Here is a 22628-nt window from a genome sequence, read left to right on the forward strand (position 1 = left end):
CACACACTGCGGCTAATAGGCACCGATGGACCTCTGCTCCATATTTTTATCCAATCCCCTCTTGAAGCTGGCTATGCTTGTAGCTGCCATCACCTCCTGTGGTAGTGAACTTCACATGTTAATCACCCTTTGGGTGAAGAAGTACTTGTTTTAACCTGACTGCTCAGCAATTTCATTGAATGCCCACGAGTTCTTGTATTGTGAGAAAGGGAGAAAAATACTTATTTCTCTACTTTCTCTATCCCATGCATAATTTTGTAAGCCTCTATCATGTCACCCTGCAGTCGACGTTTCTTCAAGCTAGAAAGCCCCAAGAGTTTTAACCTTTCTTCATAGGGAAAGTGTTCCAAACCTTTAATCATTCTAGTTGCCCTTTTCTGCACTTTTTCCAATGCTATAATATCCTTTTTGAGGTGTGGTGACCAGAATTGTACATAGTCTTCCAAATGAAACCGCACCATCGATTTATACAGGGGCGTTATGATACTGGCTGATTTGTTTTCAGTTCCCTTCCTAATAATTCCTAGCATGGCGTTGGCCTTTTTCATTGCAATTGCACACTGTCTTGACATTTTCAGTGAGTTATCTACCATGACCCCAAGAACGCTCTCTCTGCCAGTTCACACCCCATCAACTTGTATTTGTAGCTGGGATTCTTGGTCCCAATGAGCATTACTTTGCACTTGGCCACATTGAACCTCATCTGCCACGTTGACGCACACTCACCCAGCCTCAACAAATCCTTTTGGAGTGCCTCACAATCCTCTCTGGTTCTCACCACCCTGAACAATTTAGTGTCATCTGCAAACTTGGCCATTTCACTGCTTACTCCTGACTCCAAATCATTAATGAACGAGTTAAAGAGCATGGTACCCAGTACTGAGCCCTGCGGCACCCCACTGTTTACCGTCCTCCACTGCGAAGACTGCCCATTTATACTTATATGCTTCCTATTAATTAGCCAGTTTTTGATCCACAAGAGGACCTGTGCTTTTACTCCATAACCCTCGAGCTTACTAAGGAACCTTTGATGAGGAACTTTATCAAAAGCTTTCTGGAAGTCAAAGTAAACAACATCAATTGGGTCCCCTTTGTCCACATGTTTGTTCACCCCTTCAAGGAACTGCAACAGGTTCGTGAGGAAAGATCTTACAGAACCAATGCTGAGTCTTCCTCAATAACCTGTGTTCATCAATGTGCCTACTAATTCTGTACTTGATAATGGTTTCTACCAACTTTCCCAGTATTGAAGTCAGACTGACTGGCCTGTAATTTCCTGGATCTCATCTGGAACCCTTTTTAAAGATGGGGGTGACATTTGCTACCTTCCAGTCCTCAGGAACGGAGGCAGATTTCAATGAAAGATTACATATTTTTGTCAGGAGATCCACAAGTTCAACTTTGAGTTCTTTCAGAACTCTTGGATGTAAGCCATCCAGACCTGGTGACTTATTAGTTTTTAATTTGTAAATCAGTTGTAGGATCTCCTCTCTTGTCACCTCAATCTGACACAGGTCTTTCAACACCCCTTCCAAAATGAGTGGTTCTGGAGTGGGTAAACACTTCTCATCTTCCACAGTGAAGACTGAAGCAAAAAATGCATTCAGCTTCTCAGCCATTTCCCTATCCTCCTTCAGTAATCCTTGACAGTATCCGTCGCTTTAAGGCTTCATGGTACTGTTGGCAGGATTATGTAACACTTGCTATACAGGTGATAAAGTGAAAGCATGTGAGTAGCATGTGTAACCCATTAGCCAATAAGGAATGTGATTGGATGGTGGGGGTATAACAGCAGTAGCCACAATGCTACCTACTGTGGAGAGAATGGACAGAGAGGAGTGGTATGCTGTTGGATTGTTGGATGGACTGATATTGATGGACTGTATAACTGACTATTCTTTTGGACTGTGTGTACCTGTACCGTTGAACTGGCTGGACTGACTGTAAGTGGACTGACCTCTGGACTGTAACTTGACTTTGCTATTGCCTAAACCCTAATACAATTCTGTTAACTGGCTGTCTGTGAGTGTGTATTCATTAGAACATCAGCTGAGGCTGGGCTGACCAGAGTGGCCCTGAGAGACGTTTCCACTACACTCTGTCAATCCTTTTACCCCTTGGTCGTCCAAGGGCCCCACTGCCTTCCTGGCTGCTTTCCTGCTTTTAATATATTTGAAGAAATTTTTATTGTTGGTCTTTATGTTTTTTGCAATATGCTCCTCATAGTCCCTTTTTGCCTGCCTGATCACAGTCTTGCATTTGTTTTGCCACAGCCTGTGTTCCCATTTATTAATCTTACTTGGACTAGCTTTCCACTGCTTAAAGGAGTCCTTCTTACCTTTTACAGCTTCCATTACTTTGTTTGTTAACCATGCAGGCCTTTTCTTATACCTGTTTGTGCCTTTCCTAACTTGTGGTATATATTTTATCTGAGCTTCTAGGATTGTAGTTTTAAATAGCCTCCAAGCTTCCCCAAGGGTTTTGACTGTATTTACCTTTCCTTTCAGTTTCTTCTTCACATGCCTCCTCATCTCAGAGAATTTACCCCTTTTAAAGTTAAACGTGGTTGTGCTAGTCTTTTGGGGCAACTCCCTATTTATACAAATGGTGAAATCAATAACGTTATGGTCACTGCTCCCAAGCGGTGCGATCACTTTTACATCTCTCACCAAGTCTTGGGCATTACTTGGGACCAAATCCAGGATCGTCCCACCCCTGGTAGGTTCTGTGACCATCTGCTCCATAGCACAGTCATTGAGAGTGTCTAGAAACTCAATCTCTTTCTCCCGACCTGAACACATATTGACCCAATCAATCTGCGGGTAGTTAAAATCACCTATTACGACACAGTTTTTACGTTTAGCCGCCATCTTTAATCCTTTCTTCATATTATAATTGTCCTCTATCTTTTGATTTGGTGGGCGATAACAAACTCCCATAGTTAAATTTCCTTTTGAGCCCTCTATTTCAACCCAAAGCATTTCTAGAAGGGAATCTAATTCTCTGACCTCAGTCTTACTGGACTGTATTACCCTCTCTGACATACAGAGCCACCCAACTCCAAGCCTTCCCTCCCTATCCTTCCGATATAACTTATATCCAGGAATCACTGTGTCCCAATGATTCTCCTCATTCCACCAAGTGTCTGAAATTCCCATAATATCTGTTTTCCCCCAACACTAAACATTCCAACTCACCAATTTTACTTTGAACACTTCTAGCATTTGTATATAAACATCTTTAATTTCCCAGGCACGTAGGCTCGCAAGCTTCCTCCTGCTGCCTTGAGGCTTTAGCAGACACTCCATACTGTTTGTCACCATCTCAGTGGACAACTCTGATCCATTATCCGATAGAAAAGTAACAGCTAACCGAGATGAGTCTTCCCGAACCAGAGACATTTAATTTCCTCTTGGCTTTCCCCCAAGATTTAGTTTAAAAACTGCTCTGCCACCTTTTTAATTTTAAGCGCCAGCAGCCTGGTTCCTTCTGAGGACAACTGGAGATCATCTCTTTTGTATAGTTCCCGCTTGTTCCAGAAAGCATCCCAGTGCTTAACAAACTTCAAACCTTCCTCCCTACACCATCGTCTCATCCACACATTGAGACTTCTAATTTGTGCCTGTCTCTCTGGCCCTGCATGTGGAACAAGTAGCACTTCTGAGAAGGCTACCTTGGAGGTCCTGGCCTTAAGTCTCCTGCCTAGCAACTTAAATTTTTCCTCCAGGACCTCACGACTGCATTTCCCCACATCGTTGGTGCCAACATGCACCATGACCACTGGCTCCTCCCCAGCACTGTCTATCAGCCTATCTACAACACGTGTAATGTCCGCTACCTTTGCACCAGGCAGGCAAGTCACCAAATGGTCAGTACGCGGTTTTGCCACCCAGCTGTCTACTTGCCTAAGGATTGCATCACCACCTACCAAGACCCCCCCCCTCTCCCTGCCCAGGGATGGTTCCTTGGCGCAAAAGGATACCTGCTCACCAACTGAAGAAGAGGTCCTTTCTGAGGGTGCATTCCCCTTATCCTCAGCATGGTGCCCTGTTCCCTCTCATGCTCCCTGGAAGCAACGGGGCTGCCACGTTCAGAGTGGGGCTCATCTTCTACGTCCCCGAGAGTCTTCTCCAAGTGCCTAACTTACTGTCTCTGCTTCTCCAGGTCAGTCACCCCGGCTTCAAGGGTACGAACTCGTTCCCTGAGGACCAGGAGCTCCTTGCATCGAGCACACACCCAAGACTTCTGTCCTGTGGGCAGATAGTCATACATGTGACACTCAGTGCAAAACACTGGAAAGCCCCCACCCCCCTGCTGGCATTCTACCTTCATGATAGCTTTTTTAAAATATACAGTCCCCTTTTAAATCCTATTTGTTTATGTGGTTCTCCTTCTGGAGGGTCTACTTAGCTTATTGGGAACCCAAGGAAAATAGGGATCTGGGTTCCTGGTTTTTACACAGCTCCAAGGCCAAGAGCCACAGGCCAAGAGCCCTTTAGCTCTCGTGCCTCCGGCTTCTTTTCCAATTGTGATCATTTTGGAACATATCTATGGTTTAAGTAAAGCCTGCCTGTAGCCATTTTTGAAAGACAAATTGTTCCCTGATAGGGAAAAGACAGTCTTAATTGGTAAAAGGTGCAACTGGTGAGACATACTTACCTGCTAGGGGAGACACCTTGTTCACACATGATAAATAATGCAGTTTCAATCCACTTTCTGTGTGACTGGCAAAATCCAGTTTGAAAGTGCATTGAAAGTTGATTGAAACTGCATTATTTAGCATGTGGAAAGCCAGTTTGGTGTAGTGGTTAAGTGTGCGGACTCTTATCTGGGAGAACCGGGTTTGATTCCCCACTCCTCCACTTGCACCTGCTGGAATGGCCTTGGGTCAGCCATAGCTCTGGCAGAGGTTGTCCTTGAAAGGGCAGCTGCTGGGAGAGCCCCCTCCAGCCCCACCCACCTCATAGGGTGTCTGTTGTGGGGGAGGAAGGTAAAGGAGATTGTGAGCCGCTCTGAGACTCTTCGGAGTGGAGGGCGGGATATAAATCTTCATCTTCATCCAATGTATGATCATAGTCGGAGAGAACTTTTCCTTCCCTATCACTGATGGGCATACAGCAAAGCTGATGAATCATGAATTCAACAAAAAATTATATGTGGATATGAACCATTAATTCAACAAAAGGTTATTTGTGAAATTCATTAGAATAGTATGCAGTGATGGCCATTAGACTAATTTATCAATGGGTTTTGGCCATGGTGGCTAAAGAGAACCTAAAATTTCACTCCTTGAATCTTAGTTCTGGGGAAAAGCAATATGGTGAGCCTTTGACTTCTATGCTTCGCTTGCGGGTGTTCCATTGAATACTAAACTAGATCCCCCAAGGCTGCTCATGTTATTATATCTCATAGATCTTATTCTAAAAGAAACAAAATGTAACCTGCCACTCAAGATCATAGAAGTAATGATTACATTTAATTCCTTTAATTTGTAAAACCTGTACTTCACACAAAAAAGTACAAAATCAAAGTTAACAAATTATATCTTATAGATCTTGCTTCTCTGTGTAATTTCTGTCATACTAGATAAGCCCATTATTTGCCTTAGCAAGCAGAAGAGCAGTGAGTAAGTAAGGCTGTTAAAAGAGAGTTCCATTAAGGGAAATGTAAAAATAATTGTAGATTCACATTAAGTTTGTGTAAACATTTTAAGTACCATTGCTATGAATTTAGCTGATGTTTCAATGAGAGACGCAAGGGGGAAATGAAATAGACAGGCTGTGGATTAAGTCAAGAAAACACATGCAAATTAAATGGTTACGCTGACATAGAGAGTTCCTGGTTCCAGGTCACCCAGTGAGCTTCAGGTCAGAGACTTGACCTTGGGTTTTCAGACCCTAGCCTTACACTTGAAAACATCACAATGGCTCTCTAGTTACCTAGTCAAAAGACTGTGATCTCTGGATAGATCTGAACCAGAGTTCTAAGTACTGGCCATGGATTTTTCACCTTGTTCAGTTTAATAATACAAACATCAGGTGCCTTAATGGCATTGGGAAACAAAATATGTATCTTGAAAGCTGAACTGTTTCAGTTAAAAGCTTAAAATACCTTTTGTACTGTCTTTCCAAATCTTATTTAGGAGACTGGGCTCATTTTTCAATTTTTTAGCAAATAATAATGCTGGTAACATTGTTCATAGAACAGCCACATGGAGGTGTTAGTAGAATACATGTAAATGATAATGCACACAGATTTTGTATGCAGATGGTATACCTTGAGGATTTCTAACACTGTCTAGTTACAAAGCCTGGCTTTCCAGAGTAGAGTATGAAAGTAAAATGCACCAAGATCTTATGTTCTGACAGGCGAGGCTTGAATGCTCAAGCCTTCTCTATGTTCTCATCCACCAGTCTCCACTGTGCTATCAATAGTGCTTGTGTGATGCAAATGTTAGCAGTGCATGCTAAGGATGACACAATTTTTCTCCAAGTATACCAAGGTGAATTAAGCTGTGCTTTTGAATTTACTTTGTGGCTCCAGATTAGGTTGTTGTTCACAAAGGCCTGAGGTGTTTTCCATCGCACACTTTAGAGATCTCTGCTCATTTTTTAGGGGAAAGAAAATATCTCAGGAGGCTTTTTTCAGTCCATACCTGAAGAATCAGATAAAAACACACCTTTTAATTCTGAACTAGGGAAGGACATTAATCAGTGGTAGAGCTAGGGATGGGTATGAACCAGGGGAGAGGAGTTCACCATCAGGAGGGTATAAAACATGGATCCTCAGCTAGGGCATTTGGCATGAGCAGAGAGAGAGGGTGGTTAAAACCCAGAGTTCGCCTTACAATCAAACCCCAGCAGGGAAGAGTTCCCAAACAAAAGGGAATAAATGAATATGCTTTGCTGAGTTGTCTTTTAATAAGTTCTCTGCCTCTATGCAACTGCAAACAGCTAACAGATGAAATGGTGTGGAGCTGAGCTGAGTGTGCATATATATCTTTCTGTTCCCATAGAGCATCAGGGAAACTCTGTTATTGGAAGCCAGTAGTGCCTGTTAAGCTTTGGAGGGCTCCTATTGGTGCTTCCAAGGCTGAATAATTCTGCTCCCCTCTGTTGTTTTGGAGTTTTGTAAACAGTTTTATTGAGTGGAGACTGTCTGGAACTGTATCCATTCACAAACTGCTACGAACAGCACCAATGTTCTGGAATGTTTATGCTGGTAACCTTTGCGAACCATGGACCGGCCAAAATTTGTGACAAACTTTACTTTGGAAACTGGTTCGTGCCCATCTTTAGTTCTTAGGGTTGCAGCTGAAAGCACTGAGTTCTGTTCATCACTATAAGAATGTGCCTGTTCATTGTTGCTCTGCAGTTTGTGTGTGTATGGGAAGCGATAGTCCAGTTTACAGCAGTTACTCAGTTTCAATAGTAACTCAAAGTTTCTGTATCTGCTGCAGAAGTGTACAAAACCCAACACACCTTATCTGATGTATTGTTATCACTGCTCACCAGCCCTTCCCAATTGGGTGCAGCATGCTTAACTCATTTCAAAGTCCATAATTTATATTAAGAAGTGATTCCTCTGGGATTATTAAAAAACAAAAGTCTCACTTTACATGTTGATTAGTTCAAAGGGTCCCTGTACAGTACTGCTCTCATCAATTCATGACAGAATTTCTTAAAAGTCCTGGAGGATTTTCAGGAAAATTAATGTGTACGTGCAGTTTTAGAAGCGTTAACAGAAAATTAATTTTTAATGATAAAATTACACTCAGTAGAGAGTGTTTATTTGTAAAGACTACTGAAGAATTACAAAGGAGTTAAACTGTGGCAGTCTAATTGAAATTAATGGGAGTCCATACAGATAAAACTCTATACACTGCCTTGAATATTTAAGAGGAAGCAATCTAGAAGATTACATCATTAAAATTACTATTACTATTATACACTTGTGCTCAAGTCATTTTCAGTGCTCTGTTCCTTGAAACAACATGCTGACATGCTGTTGCAATCCAGTGAATGGGTTGTTCTCAGTATATATAATAAATAAACTCTATCAGATACATAGGTTTTTATAGACATATCCCCATAGAATCTTATTTATTTGTTTAAAAAATGTATATGCAACCCTTCCAGAGACCTGCTCAAGGCTTCTTACAAAGAATAAAACAAAACAATTAAAACACATCAATTTTTTAAAAGGCCAACATCATTAAAGAAGCAGGACATAATAGCATAAAAGTTCACATCAAGCGCCTAAAACAGTGCAGATAAAATGATCCTTGGGCCAGAAGTAGACCATAATATATTTTAAAATAACATCCCTTAGTGCCTTTAGAAGTTACTGTAGTTGACAGGAGGTCGTTCATTTGCTACCAAGCAACCATTCATACACACAGTATATGCCTGAGCCAGTTTGAATGTAGCTGCAGCATCCAGTCAGCTTGGAGAGAACTGATAGAATGTTGAGGGAAGAGCTGACAGTGTATGCAGCTGGAATTTTGACTCCTGAGGAGACTGGATGTGTAGCGCTAAGGTCTGTATCTGGGAGTAGGAAGATGTGTTAGTGTTTGACTGGGGGGGGCAAGAGAGAGAAAGAAAAGACAGAGAACAGACAAAATATAAACAGAGTCTGTCTCCAGAGTGGAACTGATGGAATGGATTAGAAGCGTGAGTGTCAGTTAGTCTCATCCAGTTCAAGTCAATCCTTCAGAAAAGTGGAAAGTGACTATAGTTATCTTATAACTGAGAGTTTTTGTAAATTGTTAATTTGTTTGCCTCGTTCTCTTGCTCTGTACTTGGGAAGAAGACAATATTTTACTTTGTTACTTTGGGACCTGTTCATCATGCTTCTGACCATTTAAACATTTTCTCAATGCACATATTTAAAAAAATCAAGTGTACACTGTACATGAATTGTACTTTTGTTCACTGTAACCTGTGAGCAGGACTGTTGACTCTCAGCTGCACTCAGCCTTCTCTCCCTCCTGGAGCACATTTAGGCACCTGCATAAATAGAAACCTATGCCTTTTGGGGGAGTGCCTGCTTTGCGCTTTTGTCACACACACACACCCTCTTGTGAGAATTTATGATAATCTTGTCTACATTCTAGACGTTTCCATGACCTTCTCATATGTGAGCACATACATAAATTCATTCCATTTTATGATTGTGTAGCTGGATCACAACAGCAGAATGTTTGTTAAGATAGTATTGTTAACAGGGCCTGAAAGACCAAACTGTTCAAATTCACTTTCAATGGTTAAGGGGAGGTAGCTACTATTCCACAGAATTGACAATCTCACTGAAACTAAAACAACTTAAACCAATGGAGCGCTAAATAATACATAGTAATATGAATGAACATAGCATAAAACGATAATTAGCAACATCAGTGTGCATCTTGGACTTTTAGTGGTTGTAAAATGTATGAAAATGATTTTATTGTATATTTTGTTTTTTAATCTTATATGTTGTTTTTGACTGTTGTTAGCTGCCCTACCTCACTAGGGGATGGTGTAGGGCTGCCAATCCCCAGGTTGGGGCAGGGGATCCCCCAGTTTGGAAGCCCTTCCCATGCTTCAGGGTCATCAGAAAGCGGGGGGAGAGGAATGTCTGCTGGGAACTCTATGATTCCCTATGGAGACATTCCCATAGGAAATAATGGAAAATTGATCCGTGGGTATCTGGGGCTCTGGGAGAGCTGTGTTTTGAGGTAGAGGTACCAAATTTTCAGCATAGCATCCAGTGCCTCTCCCCAAAATACCCCCCAAGTTTCAAAAAGATTGGATCAGGGGGTCCAATTTAATGAGCTCCAAAAGAAGGTGCTCCTATCCTTCATTATTTCCTATGGAGGGAAGGCATTTTAAAAGGTGCGCAGTCCCTTTAAACATGATGGCCAGAACTCCCTTTGGAGTTCAATGATGTTTGTCACACCCTTGCTCCTGGCTCCACCCCCAATGTCTCCTGGCTCCACTCCCGAAGTCCCCAGATATTTCTTGAATTGGACTTGGCAACCCTAGGAGGGTGGGATATTAATATAATAAATAAATAAAATAAACAAATGAAATTTGTTGGGTCAGGAATGAGGTCAGGCACCAGACTACCCTTTCTGGGGAAACCTGCTACCTTTGTAAGCATTTGGTGAATACTTATGGTTGGCACACTTATGATTGCTTGGGAAGCAACCCCCCCCCCCCAAAAAAAAATGCAAACTCAAAACAAACAAGAAATCAACAAATTTTTGAAAATTTAAGGACTGAGAAAATAACAGCATCACATTTACACAGCCCTTTCATGTGTACAAATGGCTTCATTTTCATTAGCGTTGTAATATTTACAACAATTCTGGAAAATGGGTATTAATTCTATACTGCAGATGAGGCATTAAGAAAGAAAGTAGTATCTCTAATGCAATTTACTGAGTCTTCAGCAAAGGAGAGATTCTCATTGGGAGCATGGCTCAGTCTCTGAACCTCTCTGCTACTGCCACCTGTACAGCTGAACCAAAATTATTCTGTCTAATATAGCCACAGGAACCAGACGGTGTGCATGTAGTGGGGGAATGCTGCCATTCAAGGATTATGTTTCTTTACTGTGGTTCACAGAAGTTAGACATTGATATTATTATTATTAATTTTATTTATATCCCGCCCTCCCCGCCTAGGCAGGCTCAGGACGGCTAACAAACATTCAATAAACAATGTTATAAATACAGTAATTAAAATACATTAAATGCATTAAACATATAGACACATTAAAATTATAAAACAGCATACAATTTTTAAAACAACACTAATCCAGCATCTATAATCTATAATATATCTATTCTATAGTTTAACAGCAGCAGAGGTGTTCCGGGCGCTGTTACATATTTAAATAGTGGCAAGAGTCATTGAAGAATCACTTTATTGGATCCTCCGTTCAGTCATCCTCTATCAGCATTCTAAAAAAGCCTGCCTGAAGAGGATGGTCTTGCAGGCCCTGCGGAACTGGTCTAAGCTCCGCAGGGCCCGCACCTCCTCCGGGAGTTGATTCCACAGGCTGGGGGCTGCCACGGAGAAAGCCCGTGCCCGTGTGGTCTGTAATTTTGCCTCCCTTGGCCCAGGGACAGTCAGCTTGCTCTTCCCTGCTGACCTCAGTGCTCTTTGGGGCTCGTATGGGGAGAGACGGTCCTTCAGGTAGGCAGGTCCTCGATCATATAATGCTTAAAAAAACCAAGGATACCCCAAAGCCATATTTACATCTCAAGGAAAGGGGACTATGCTCTATTTAGTAGTTTGCTTGGCTTAATGTTACGTTTGGAAGTTATAGTAAAATTTTACATACACTTATAATAAAACATTGCAATCCACTTAAGCCCAGAAAAAAGGCAGAAGAAGTCGTCTTACAATACTTTTCATCTTCATTGCAGTTGATTGCAAGCATATCTTCCCAAACAAAACTCATCAACAGCAAAGTAAAGTAAAGATGATCAGTTCTGACATTTCACTTACCCATTTTGAATACTACTGCAATGTGGAGCCCTCAGGAGACATAAACTGCTTTTCTGGAGATGGACCTCATGAGGCTGGTGGCTGCATCTGAATGATACAACTCTATGAGTAGAGTTGATCATGTAGTCTTTGCTAAAAACAGAACAATGTGGCACACTATTGGGGATGGAATTATGTGTGATGTAAAAATATGTCAATTAAAAACTCTTTTGGGGATGATTTCGGTCATATGTAAACTATGACCGACAGAAATATAGCACCTATTTCTACCTACTTTATATTTTTATATCTTTTAATCTCCTATTCTCTTATTTTTATATTTTTAAACTTTATTAATTCATGTAATTGTATTATTTAAACCATTGCTGTCTATTTTAACCGAATCATGCTTGTCATGTCTGTGAGCCGCCCTGAGCCCGCCTTCTGGTGGGGGAGGGCGGGCTTATTTAAACCATTGCTGTCTATTTTAACCGAATCATGCTTGTCATGTCTGTGAGCCGCCCTGAGCCCGCCTTCTGGTGGGGGAGGGCGGGATATAAAAATAAAATTTGCTTTGCTTTGCTTTGCTTTGCTTTGATTTAAATGAAGACAGAATGATTTTTATGTGAATCTGCAATATAGGGCCTGTGAAGGTTAGGATGTTGCTAGTATTTTCCAGAGTCCAATGTACAGACATTCCTCTAATGGTAGAAAATGTTAAGGATTTTCCCTCACAAATATGCCATAATGAGGGAAGAAGCTTTATGTCATTCCTTGGATATAGGGGTGAGAAGGAAAGAAAGAGAAATTGACTGATTAAAATAATACATGGAAAGAATTCACAGCTGTGAAATTATTTGTAAGGTAAATATCTCTTTCACAGGGTGAACATGAGTTCAACATCTGAACATATCACAGCTGTCCTTCCTGAACCTGTCTGGTTTCTGTAGTTACCTGAACTAAAGAAAATAAAATTGATATGCACATTTTGAAAATGAAATAAAAACCAGCAGACAAACAAAATGGTATTCAGACTTATTTATTAACAATCCAGAAATGCTCTTTCAACCTCATTCTGTGTTTGGGATATGTACATGTTGAAGCCAACAATTTGACAAACACAGGCATTCTAATGTTCTTTTTAAAACTGTTATGCATTTTATCAAATAGGTCAGGCTGGAACTGCATGTGTGTGCACTTCACATGCACTTATTTTAAGTATCTAAATAATGCATCAGCAGTTAGTGTACTAACTGGCAAAACATGAAAATACTTTTCGTTTCCTGTACATTGATTCACAGGCACTAATTTTGAGACATCAACTGAGAAGAAAAATAAAGAGAATGATTTTAAATCTGATTGTTTTTACATTACAAGCAAGAGAATTTAATGTATTTAATGTATTTCCTGGGAGCAAGGCCTCCAGCAAATGAGCTGCCACATCTCTGAATTAATTTCTAAAGAAACACAGACTACAGAGCACTGCAGTAATTTATCCTGAATGTGATAGTGCCATGCAATACAGTGTGAAGATTTTGGTCACTGCCCAATATTATCTTAACAAGTATAATCACTCTCATTTGGAGCAAGAGTTTTCCACCTACCTGCATTACACACAATTTGCTGTGGCTCTACTACCAGTGGAAGTGAATTGGCAATTTTACTCAGTGTCAGCTCTTAGCTTAAAAATTTCCTATCAAAGAAAGGTTACCCCCTCTTCCCACAATAGCCATAACACAGTGATACATGTAGGATGTCATTTCTAGGAAGGAAAGGATCAGGGCCCCACTTGTGAGCATCCTGAAGATGTGTTTGAAACGCACACTTTTCAGGTTTGATGTGATGAGTATATATTAGGGTTCCCAAATCCCCCGCTAGGCCTGGAGACCCCCGATTTGGAGCCTCCTCCACCCGCTGGCCATAAAAGCGAAAGCGGGGGGGGGAGGGGGAGAACGGCAGCCCTTCCCACCCAGCCCCCATCGCAGCAGCCAGAGCTCTTCCGTTTTCTCAGGCTGCTTCCCGCCCCCAGTCAGCTGGCCGGTGAAGGGAGGGGAGCCCAGCCACGCCCCCAAAGGACCATGTGCCTTTGCACCTCCGGAGGTGAGTTCTGCCGGCTTCCTATTCCATGCCATAAAGTGCCCAGCTGGTGTGCCTGTGTTGCTGTGAGAAGCTGGCAGCAACTCGTGAGTACAGAGTCTCCTGCATCAGATTTGCCAAAAACGGGGGGGGGGGGGGGCGGGGTGGAGGGGGAGGGGGGTGGAGAGGGAAACGTCTTCTCATAGGGTATAATGGGGAATTGATCTGGAGGTTTCGGGGGCTCTAGGGGAGCTGTTTTTTGAGGTAGAGGCACCAAATTTTCAATATAGTATCTAGTGCCTCTCCCCAAAGTATCCCCCAAATTTCAAAACGATTGGACCAGGGGGTCCAATTCTATGAGCCCCTAAAGAAGGTGCCCTTATCCTTCATTATTTCCTATGGAAGGAAGACATTTAAAAAGGTGTGCTGTCCCTTTAAATGTGATGGCCAGAACTCTCTTGGAGTTCAATTATGCTTGTCACACTCTTGTTCCTGGCTCTGCCCCAATGTCTCCTGGCTCCACCCCCAAAGTCTCCTGGCTCCACCCCCAAAGTCCCCAGATATTTCTTGAATTGGACTTGGCAACCGTAGTATATATGGAAGTTGTGAAACTGTATGCAAATGCAGAATATCCTGTGTGACTCAGGCTTTATAGTAGATGTTATGTGTGGAAACTAATACAAAGTGGACTACCAGCATTTAAAGATGTTCTAAAACAGGGGTAGGCAACCATTTTTTTTTACTCAAGTGCTTAAAGGAATGCAAGACCTATATGTTTGAATCATCAAACAAAATGGAGGGAGAGGGATGAGGGTTGTACCTGAAGACACATTCAGAGCCTGTTAACCTCTAGTGGCATTAGCATCATAGAATCATAAAGTTGGAAGGGACCTCCAGGGTCATCTTGTCCAACCCCCTGCACAATGCAGGAAACTCACAAACACCTCCCCTAAATTCACAGGATCTTCATTGCTGTCAGATTGCCATCTAGCCTCTGCTTAAAAACCTCCAAGGAAGGAGAGCCCACCACCTCCCAAGGAAGCCTGTTCCACTGAGGAATCGCTCTAACGGTTAGGAAGTTCTTTCTAATGTTGAGCCGGAAACTCTTTTGATTTAATTTCAACCCATTGGTTCTGGTCCTACCAGAGCACAGTAAAGCAATATCATCACATCATGGGATCTGGATACTATACTTCCAAAATTGCATTTGCCTTTTTAGCCCAACAATTCCTTTTCAAGAATATGCAAATATGGCAGAACAAAGTGGGGCTTCCTGAACTTTTGAGTCTTGCTAGCTGTGCTGTATTTAAAGATGCCTGTAGAATGAGATACATAGTGGTAGCTGAACCAGGGTCATTCAGAGGAGGCAGAGTGTGGCAAGATGTGGCAGGTGCTGAGAAACAGACAGTAGTGACATAGGCAAGGTGTGGCACTCCTTGTCAAGCTGCTACTATTTATAAATTAAAAGAAACATTTTACAAAGCAAGGAATGTCAGCACTGCAACATTAAGGAAAGTTAGGACTCATATGTGACAGCTGTGTGGATCTGACAGAAGTATTATTTTATTTATGTTGTTAGAACATAAGAACATAAAAGAAGCCATGTTGGATCAGGCCAATGGCCCATCCAGTCCAACACTCTGTGTCACACAGTGGCCAAAAAAATTATATATATATACACACACCCACACCCACATATATATACACACTGTGGCTAATAGCCACTGATGGACCTCTGCTCCATATATTTTATCTAACCCCCTCTTGAAGCTGGCTATGCTTGTAGCTGCCACCACCTCCTGTGGCAGTGAATTCCACATATTAATCACCCTTTGGGTGAAGAAGTACTTCCTTTTATCCATTTTAACCCGACTGCTCAGCAATTTCATCGAATGCCCACGAGTTCTTGTATTGTGAGAAAGGGAGAAAAGTACTTCTTTCTCTACTTTCTCCATCCAATGCATAATCTTGTAAACCTCTATTATATCACCCTGCCGTTGACATTTCTCCAAGCTAAAGAGCCCCAAGCGTTTTAACCTTTCCTCATAGGCAAAGTGTTCCAACCCTTTAATCATTCTAGTTGCCCTTTTCTGGACTTTTTCCAATGCTATAATATCCTTTTTGAGGTGCGGGGACCAGAATTGTACACAGTATTCCAAATGAGACCGCACCATCAATTTATACAGGGGCATTATGATACTGGCTGATTTGTTTTCAATTCCCTTCCTAATAATTCCCAGCATGGCGTTGGCCTTTTTTTATTGCAATCACACACTGTCTTGACAATTTCAGTGAGTTATCTACCACGACCCCATGATCTCTCTCTTGGTCAGTCTCTGCCAGTTCACACCCCATCAACTTGTATTTGTAGCTGGGATTTTTGGCCGCAATGTGCATCACTTTGCACTTGGCCATACTGAACCTCATCTGCCACATTGACTCCCACTCACCCAGCCTCAACAGATCCCTTTGGAGTGCCTCACAGCCCTATCTGGTTCTCACCACCCTGGACAATTTAGTGTCACCTGCAAACTTGGCCACTTCTCTGCTTACTCCCAACTCCAAATCGTTTATGAACAAGTTAAAGAGCTTGGGACCCAGTACTGAGCCCTGCGGCACCCCACTGCTTACCGTCCTCCACTGCGAAGACTGCCCATTTATACTCACTCTCTGCTTCCTATTAATTAGCCAGTTTTTGATCCACAAGAGGACCTGTCCTTTTACTCCATGACTCTCAAGCTTACTAAGGAGCCTTTGATGAGGAACTTTATGAAAAGCTTTCTGGAAGTCAAGGTAAACAACATCTATTGGGTCTCCTTTGTCCACATGTTTGTTCACATCCTCAAATAAATGTAACAGGTTAGTGAGGCAAGATCTTCCCTTACAGAACCCATGCTGAGTCTTCCTCAATAACTCGTGTTCATCAATGTGCCTACTCATTCTGTCCTTGATAATGGTTTCTACCAACTTTCCTGGAATTGAACTCAGACTGACTGGCCTGTAATTTCCAGGATCACATTTGGAACCCTTTTTAAAGATGGGGCATTTGCTATCTTCCAGTCTTCAGGAACGGAGGCAGATTTCAATGAAAGATTACATATTTTTGTCAGAAGATCCACAAGTTCAACTTTGAGTTCTTTCCGGACCTGGTGACTTATTCGTTTTTAATTTGTCTATCAGTTGAGGACCTCCTCTCTTGTCACCTCAATCTAACTCAGGTCTTTCAATACCCCTTCCAAAATAATTGGTTCTGGAGCAGGCAAACACTTCTCATCTTCCACAGTGAAGACGGAGGCAATAAATGCATTCAGCTTCTCAGCCATTTACCTATCCTCCTTCAGTAATCCTTTTACCCCTTGGTCATCCAAGGGCCCCACTGCCTCCCTTGCTGGTTTCCTGCTTCAATATATTTGAAGAAATTTTTATTGTTGGTCTTTATGTTTTTTGCAATATGCTCCTCATAGTCCCTTTTTGCTTGCCTGATCACAGTCTTGCATTTGATTTGCCACAGCCTGTGTTTCCTTTTATTAATCTCACTTGGACTAGCTTTCCACCGCTTAAAGGAGTCCTTCTTACCTTTTACAGCTTCCATTACTTTGTTTGTTAACCACGCAGGCCTTTTCTTATACCTGTTTGTGCCTTTCCTAACTTGTGGTATATATTTTATCTGAGCTTCTAGGATTGTAGTTTTAAATAGCCTCCAAGCTTCCCCAAGGGTTTTGACTGTATTTACCTTTCCTTTCAGTTTCTTCTTCATATGCCTCCTCATCTCAGAGAATTTACCCCTTTTAAAGTTAAACGTGGTTGTGCTGGTCTTTTGGGGCAACTCTCTATTTATACAAATGGTGAAATCAATAACATTATGGTCACTGCTCCTAAGCGGTGCGATCACTTTTACATCTCTCACCAAGTCTTGGGCATTACTTAGGACCAAATCCAGGATCGCCCTGCCTCTGGTAGGTTCTGTTACCATCTGATCCACAGCACAGTCATTGAGAGCATCTAGAAACTCAATCTCTTTCTCTCGACCTGAACACATATTGACCCAATCAATCTGTGGGTAGTTAAAATCACCTTTTACGACACAGTTTTTACGTTTAGCCGCTATCTTTAATCCTTCCATCATATTATAATCGTCCACTATCTTTTGATTTGGTGGGCGATAACAAACTCCCATAGTTAAAAACAAACTCCCATAGTTGTTGTTTAAAGAAGAAAAAACCATAATTATCCTACAATTCCATGTCACTTTTGCCAATGCCAACATTTCATTCCTGATGCTTCTGATACACATCAGTAATACCTAGAGTTAAATGATGATACCAAAATAGCACAAGCAATTTCTTACATCACAGTTTATTTGCATGTAATTTTGCACTTTTTAATCACATTATATATTTATTGCTTTTCTTGCACAAAAGTTTGTATGGACAATGCCTTGCACTGTATTTACAAGCCCAGATACAAAGCCAGCAACTTATCCATAATATATTAATAAAGTAATTAATATAAATACAGATGTTTCTCTAACCTCCAGATTTAATGTATGGAAAATAATTGCTGATTCACTGTAGTTTAAAATTTGGAAAGAATAACTTATATAGTTTATATTTATCAAAATGTAAATGAAAAATAGGGATGTTAACACTTGGCCACATGCTGTTCTTCAGACAAGGCAAACTGATTACAACACAAGAAACAAAGTTTATGCATCCTACATACTGCTGAGAGATTAAACAGATATTTGTGAGATCATTTGAGATTCCCACCGAGTTGCTTAACACATTGCTGTTGTTGCTTTCATAACACCTCCTTGTATTTTCCACCTATACTACTCTACTAATATCTGTGTAAGCAGAGTGAGATGCTAGCACGGATGGAGCCATTTGACTCTGATCTGGGAAGGCTACAGGAAAGCAGGTTCCATGGTGCTCTGCTAATACATAGATCTGAACACAATGGTACACATAACCTTGTTACTGACTGACTCACATAGTTAAAATTTTAGCAATGAATTTGCATTACATGTGTAATGTGAATACTGGCACACGTACTTTGAAATTTACATAATGAGATAAAGATGGCCCATCAAAGAACTGCTAGATAGAAATTCCTTTTAGAGAGATTTTCTTTGGTGTATATATATATATGTGACTACATATCAAAAACTGACCATTAATCAAGCTTAAAGAAATTTGTGATTCTATACTAAAAAAAAATAAATCCAAAACTTTGTAAAATTTTAATTCCTAATTTCAGAATCCAAAAATAAGTTTTTCATGAAATATTATAGCTTATAAAAGATACATTATTTAAGTCATCATTCTAACTCATTATCTAGCTTGAAATGAATTTTCATCACAGTTTATTTCTTAATAGATGTTTTAAATTAAAAAATGCAAGAACACACTTTCTAAATTCATGGCAAATCTGTGTTTTGTGGCTCCATTTGAACAACTGCATTAGTGAGAGGGCATAATTAGTTTTTCAGTATTTGTGATAATGGTGGGACCCTTATAATCCTTTATTGTCCAAGACTCACAGGACATTATTCTCAAAAGTACTTAGTCTCATTTACTTTCAAAAGTTTAACCTAGAACACATGATTTCCAATATTAATTCTAACACTCTACAAAACAGACAGTTAATGTTTAATGTAATATTAATTCCATATGAATTTAAGCACAATTTAAATGTCATCTATAGCCCTACAGTGTGACTGCATTAAAGCTACTTCATTGCTAGTCTCAGTAAAGCTACTTCATTGTTAACTCACCAAAGCCATAAATATAAAAACTTTTCCTTCTCATTCGTTTAAAGTAGGAAAACACTAAGCATCTTTATAATTTGGAAGAGTACCTCAGAGGTTTATAAGACTGCCATGGTGGGAATTAAATAACCAATTATAAGTACTTGTAATACAAAATTATGGTCTAATGAAAAACAAACATATATTGGATTGGAGCAAATTACTGAAAAGGTCCATATTATTTCTGGCAGAATAACATGAAATATTACTTCAAGGATGTCAGCTGTTCTGAAGTTTAATTCTGTAACATCAGAGCTGGAACAAGGATTTTTTCATTTAACTAATATGTAGTATCTTTCAATATGCATTTCACAAAATGAGAGCTTTTGTAATTATAAATAAATAATAAGCACATATTTCAATCTCTTTGAATTAACATATCTTCATATAGAAAAGTTTCAAAACAGTAAATCCCGGTTACCAATGTCATCAAATTCCTGCCTTGTATTTGCAGAGATGAATTTAGTCACAGGTTGGAAGTCTTCATTTTGTGATATCCATGTTCTCCAGCACAATGGCCACTCTGCTTGGAATGTATACCTACAAGAAGAATGGTAGCATTTTACAAACTATACATAAACCTTTTATGTGGGTTGAAATTATAAATATAATGAAAACATTGTCTAAAGCTGAGATAGGACTTGTCAGCATTGGCTTTGACATCCTCAACTCCTCACAATTACCTGACAGTGCTCTGGACAGGAAGAAAATCCAGTGGGATGACTTTTAGAACAGTGCCTTGTATGTTCTACTGATGTTCCCAACCAAGTCAGATTTTCTCTTAAGAGTCAGCTTGGGGAATACAGTCAATCTAAGGACTGGATTATTAATAGATGGTCTACAAATACTCTAAATAAATGCTATCTGAATTAAAAAAAATGAACACCTGAACACAACTTAAGCATGGGAGCTGCACCAATGAATTTAATATAGTACACTTTTATGAAATCTATTAAAAACATGAACTAAATTTAGAATGCAATGAAGGACTGCGCCTTCTCTCCAGATTCCCATGAGGAAACTGAAATGCTGCACTCTTGCCACGTTCCAAAGCTTTATATGGCAAAAACAGTTTAAATGCAATCACCACTAGAGGGCTCCATGTGATTTACAATTACGGATTTCAGACATTTGAGGACATCCAGGTCGATATACTGTACAGTGATAAATGACAAACTCTTACCACTGTATTTGAGCTCTATTGTGTTCTGAATTAAAGTTGCCCCCGGTCTGTGATGTCATTTTATACAGGTAAACACAAGATATATGGCACAGCAAGGCATATGAAAACTTAAAGGTCCATAGTGGAGAAAAGGAATTTATGGCACAAATGCTTGAACACAGGAAATGCATTCATTTTCCTTTTCAAATCATGGTATTTTCTTACACATAAACTTTTAATCTGATAGTGACATTTTTGCGCTCGCACTCTCTCTTTCAAAAAAGCATTTTTCTCTTAACAAGGGGCAGTGATAAGGTGACAGCACATTGCACACAGTGCTCCTTCTAAGCACATATTAGACACACAACTCCAAACATGACAGATATGTTCTGTTTACCAATTACCTTGATATGTGGTGGTTTACACACTGGTGAATGCAACTGATCGCGTAAGCTGAACTCAATAACAATACAATTAGAAAAGAGTCAGCAGATGACTAAAGATTGCAGGCTTTGTTTCTGACAACTCCTGCATTTAAGACTCCCCCACCCTCCTCCTAGCATTCCTAATATAATGCTATTTTCAGCCATGTTATCTCCAAGCCAGAGCCTGACTGACAGCATGAAAAGCTTTTATAGTCTGCAACCAGAATGAAAGGTGTAAAGCAAACAGCTTTAGGAGAAAAGGAAAAGAACAGCTGATCTTCATCGAACCAGACTGTAGCATGTCCAATGCATCTCTGGTCTCGCCAGTGAACACAATTTTTCCCCCTAAGGTTTCTGTGATAAATAACTCCTACAAATCTGCTCAGCAGGATAGAAAATACAGAATCCTGTTGGCTCAACTTAAATGCCTCGAAATTTATGGGGGAAGGAAAAAAAAAAGATAGTTGTGGCTTTTTGTACTTATTTACCACTGCAGATTTAAGTGCTAGAGAAATCATTTCTTAATCTTCCAGATAAATAAAGTTGAATGGATCTAAGCAGTCAGCAGCTACAAACAAAGGAATTAGCATCACATAAACAAAACCTGCTGTATTTAAAATGGTCTTTCAGATTACAAACAGAGATATAAAATAATTTTATCAATGGGAACTGATGGGAACTGTAGATAGCTACTAAGATGCTTCATGGTAACCAAGTAGATTGAATATGTATTCTCAAAATCTGTTTGAACTGTGGAGAATGGCATCTGTATAGCTTAATGCAGGGGTTGGAACTTATATTTTGCACATGTGGAAGTGGATGCATGCCTTAATCAGGCCTGTGGTATACACCCAGGAAGAAAATTTGTATTAAACTAACAAACAAAACCTCTTTGCTTTGAATCAGAGCTGAAAAAACCCCCACCACATTTATTTAGAATGTTCAGTTACATTAAGTGCTTCTATTCTCAAAAGTAACATGGTGTGAATTTAAATCCTTATACTATTGGAAGCAATGAAAATCTGACTTGAGATGAAGCACTGTAATTGACATTCTAAAAGTCACACAGAGTTATGGCAATTTATGAACATTTATGACTACACCAAAGAGGCAGGATGGAAATTTGCTTTCCATTTCATAGATAAACACTGTTCTACTTGACAACTACCTATCAATGAGCCTAAAGGTTGGATAATTATCCCATGAGATAAGGGGAGGGACTGTGGTTCACTGGTAGAGCACCTACTTGATATACAGGAAGTCCCAGGTTCACAACCTGGCATCTCTGGTTAAAAGAAACAGGTAGTAGGTGAGGTGAAAGACCTCTGCTTGACACCCTGGAAAACCACTGCCAGTCTGAGTCAGTCAGTACTTACTCTGATGTTCTGATTCAGTATAAGGCAGCTTCATGTGTTCATGTTAAAAGTCTTGATTCTTTAGCTATTGATGTAAACTCCTCAGCTAAATGATTGGGGATTTAAATCATAAATGAATCAATCCATCCTGAACAAGCCCTACTGAATATGTTGAAGAGTGAAGGCCACAAATAGAAGTGAGGGAAAAACACACACATATGGTGGAGTCTAATTTTGTTGCCCTGAAGAAAAATGAAGCCAGATGCAACCTGCACCTCTGTGGGACATAATCTTCTGCAATACACTCCCACAAAAACTGGGAAG

General features: G+C 40.4%; 1 protein-coding gene across 2 annotated transcripts in view; it reads right to left on the minus strand.

Annotated features, from left to right (window-relative positions):
• Positions 1 to 17893: 17893 nt before the first annotated feature.
• Positions 17894 to 22628, minus strand: part of GBE1 (1,4-alpha-glucan branching enzyme 1) — a 349834-nt gene continuing 345099 nt past the window's right edge. For both annotated transcript variants that reach the window (XM_060234428.1, XM_060234427.1), the window contains one exon: positions 17894 to 19902. In XM_060234428.1, coding sequence (XP_060090411.1) covers positions 19846 to 19902 — 57 coding nt within the window. In that variant the 3' untranslated portion in view covers positions 17894 to 19845. The remainder of the gene's footprint in view (positions 19903 to 22628) is intronic.

The sequence above is a fragment of the Heteronotia binoei genome, chromosome 3 (genome assembly GCF_032191835.1).
Source record: "Heteronotia binoei isolate CCM8104 ecotype False Entrance Well chromosome 3, APGP_CSIRO_Hbin_v1, whole genome shotgun sequence".
NCBI lineage: Eukaryota > Metazoa > Chordata > Lepidosauria > Squamata > Gekkonidae > Heteronotia > Heteronotia binoei.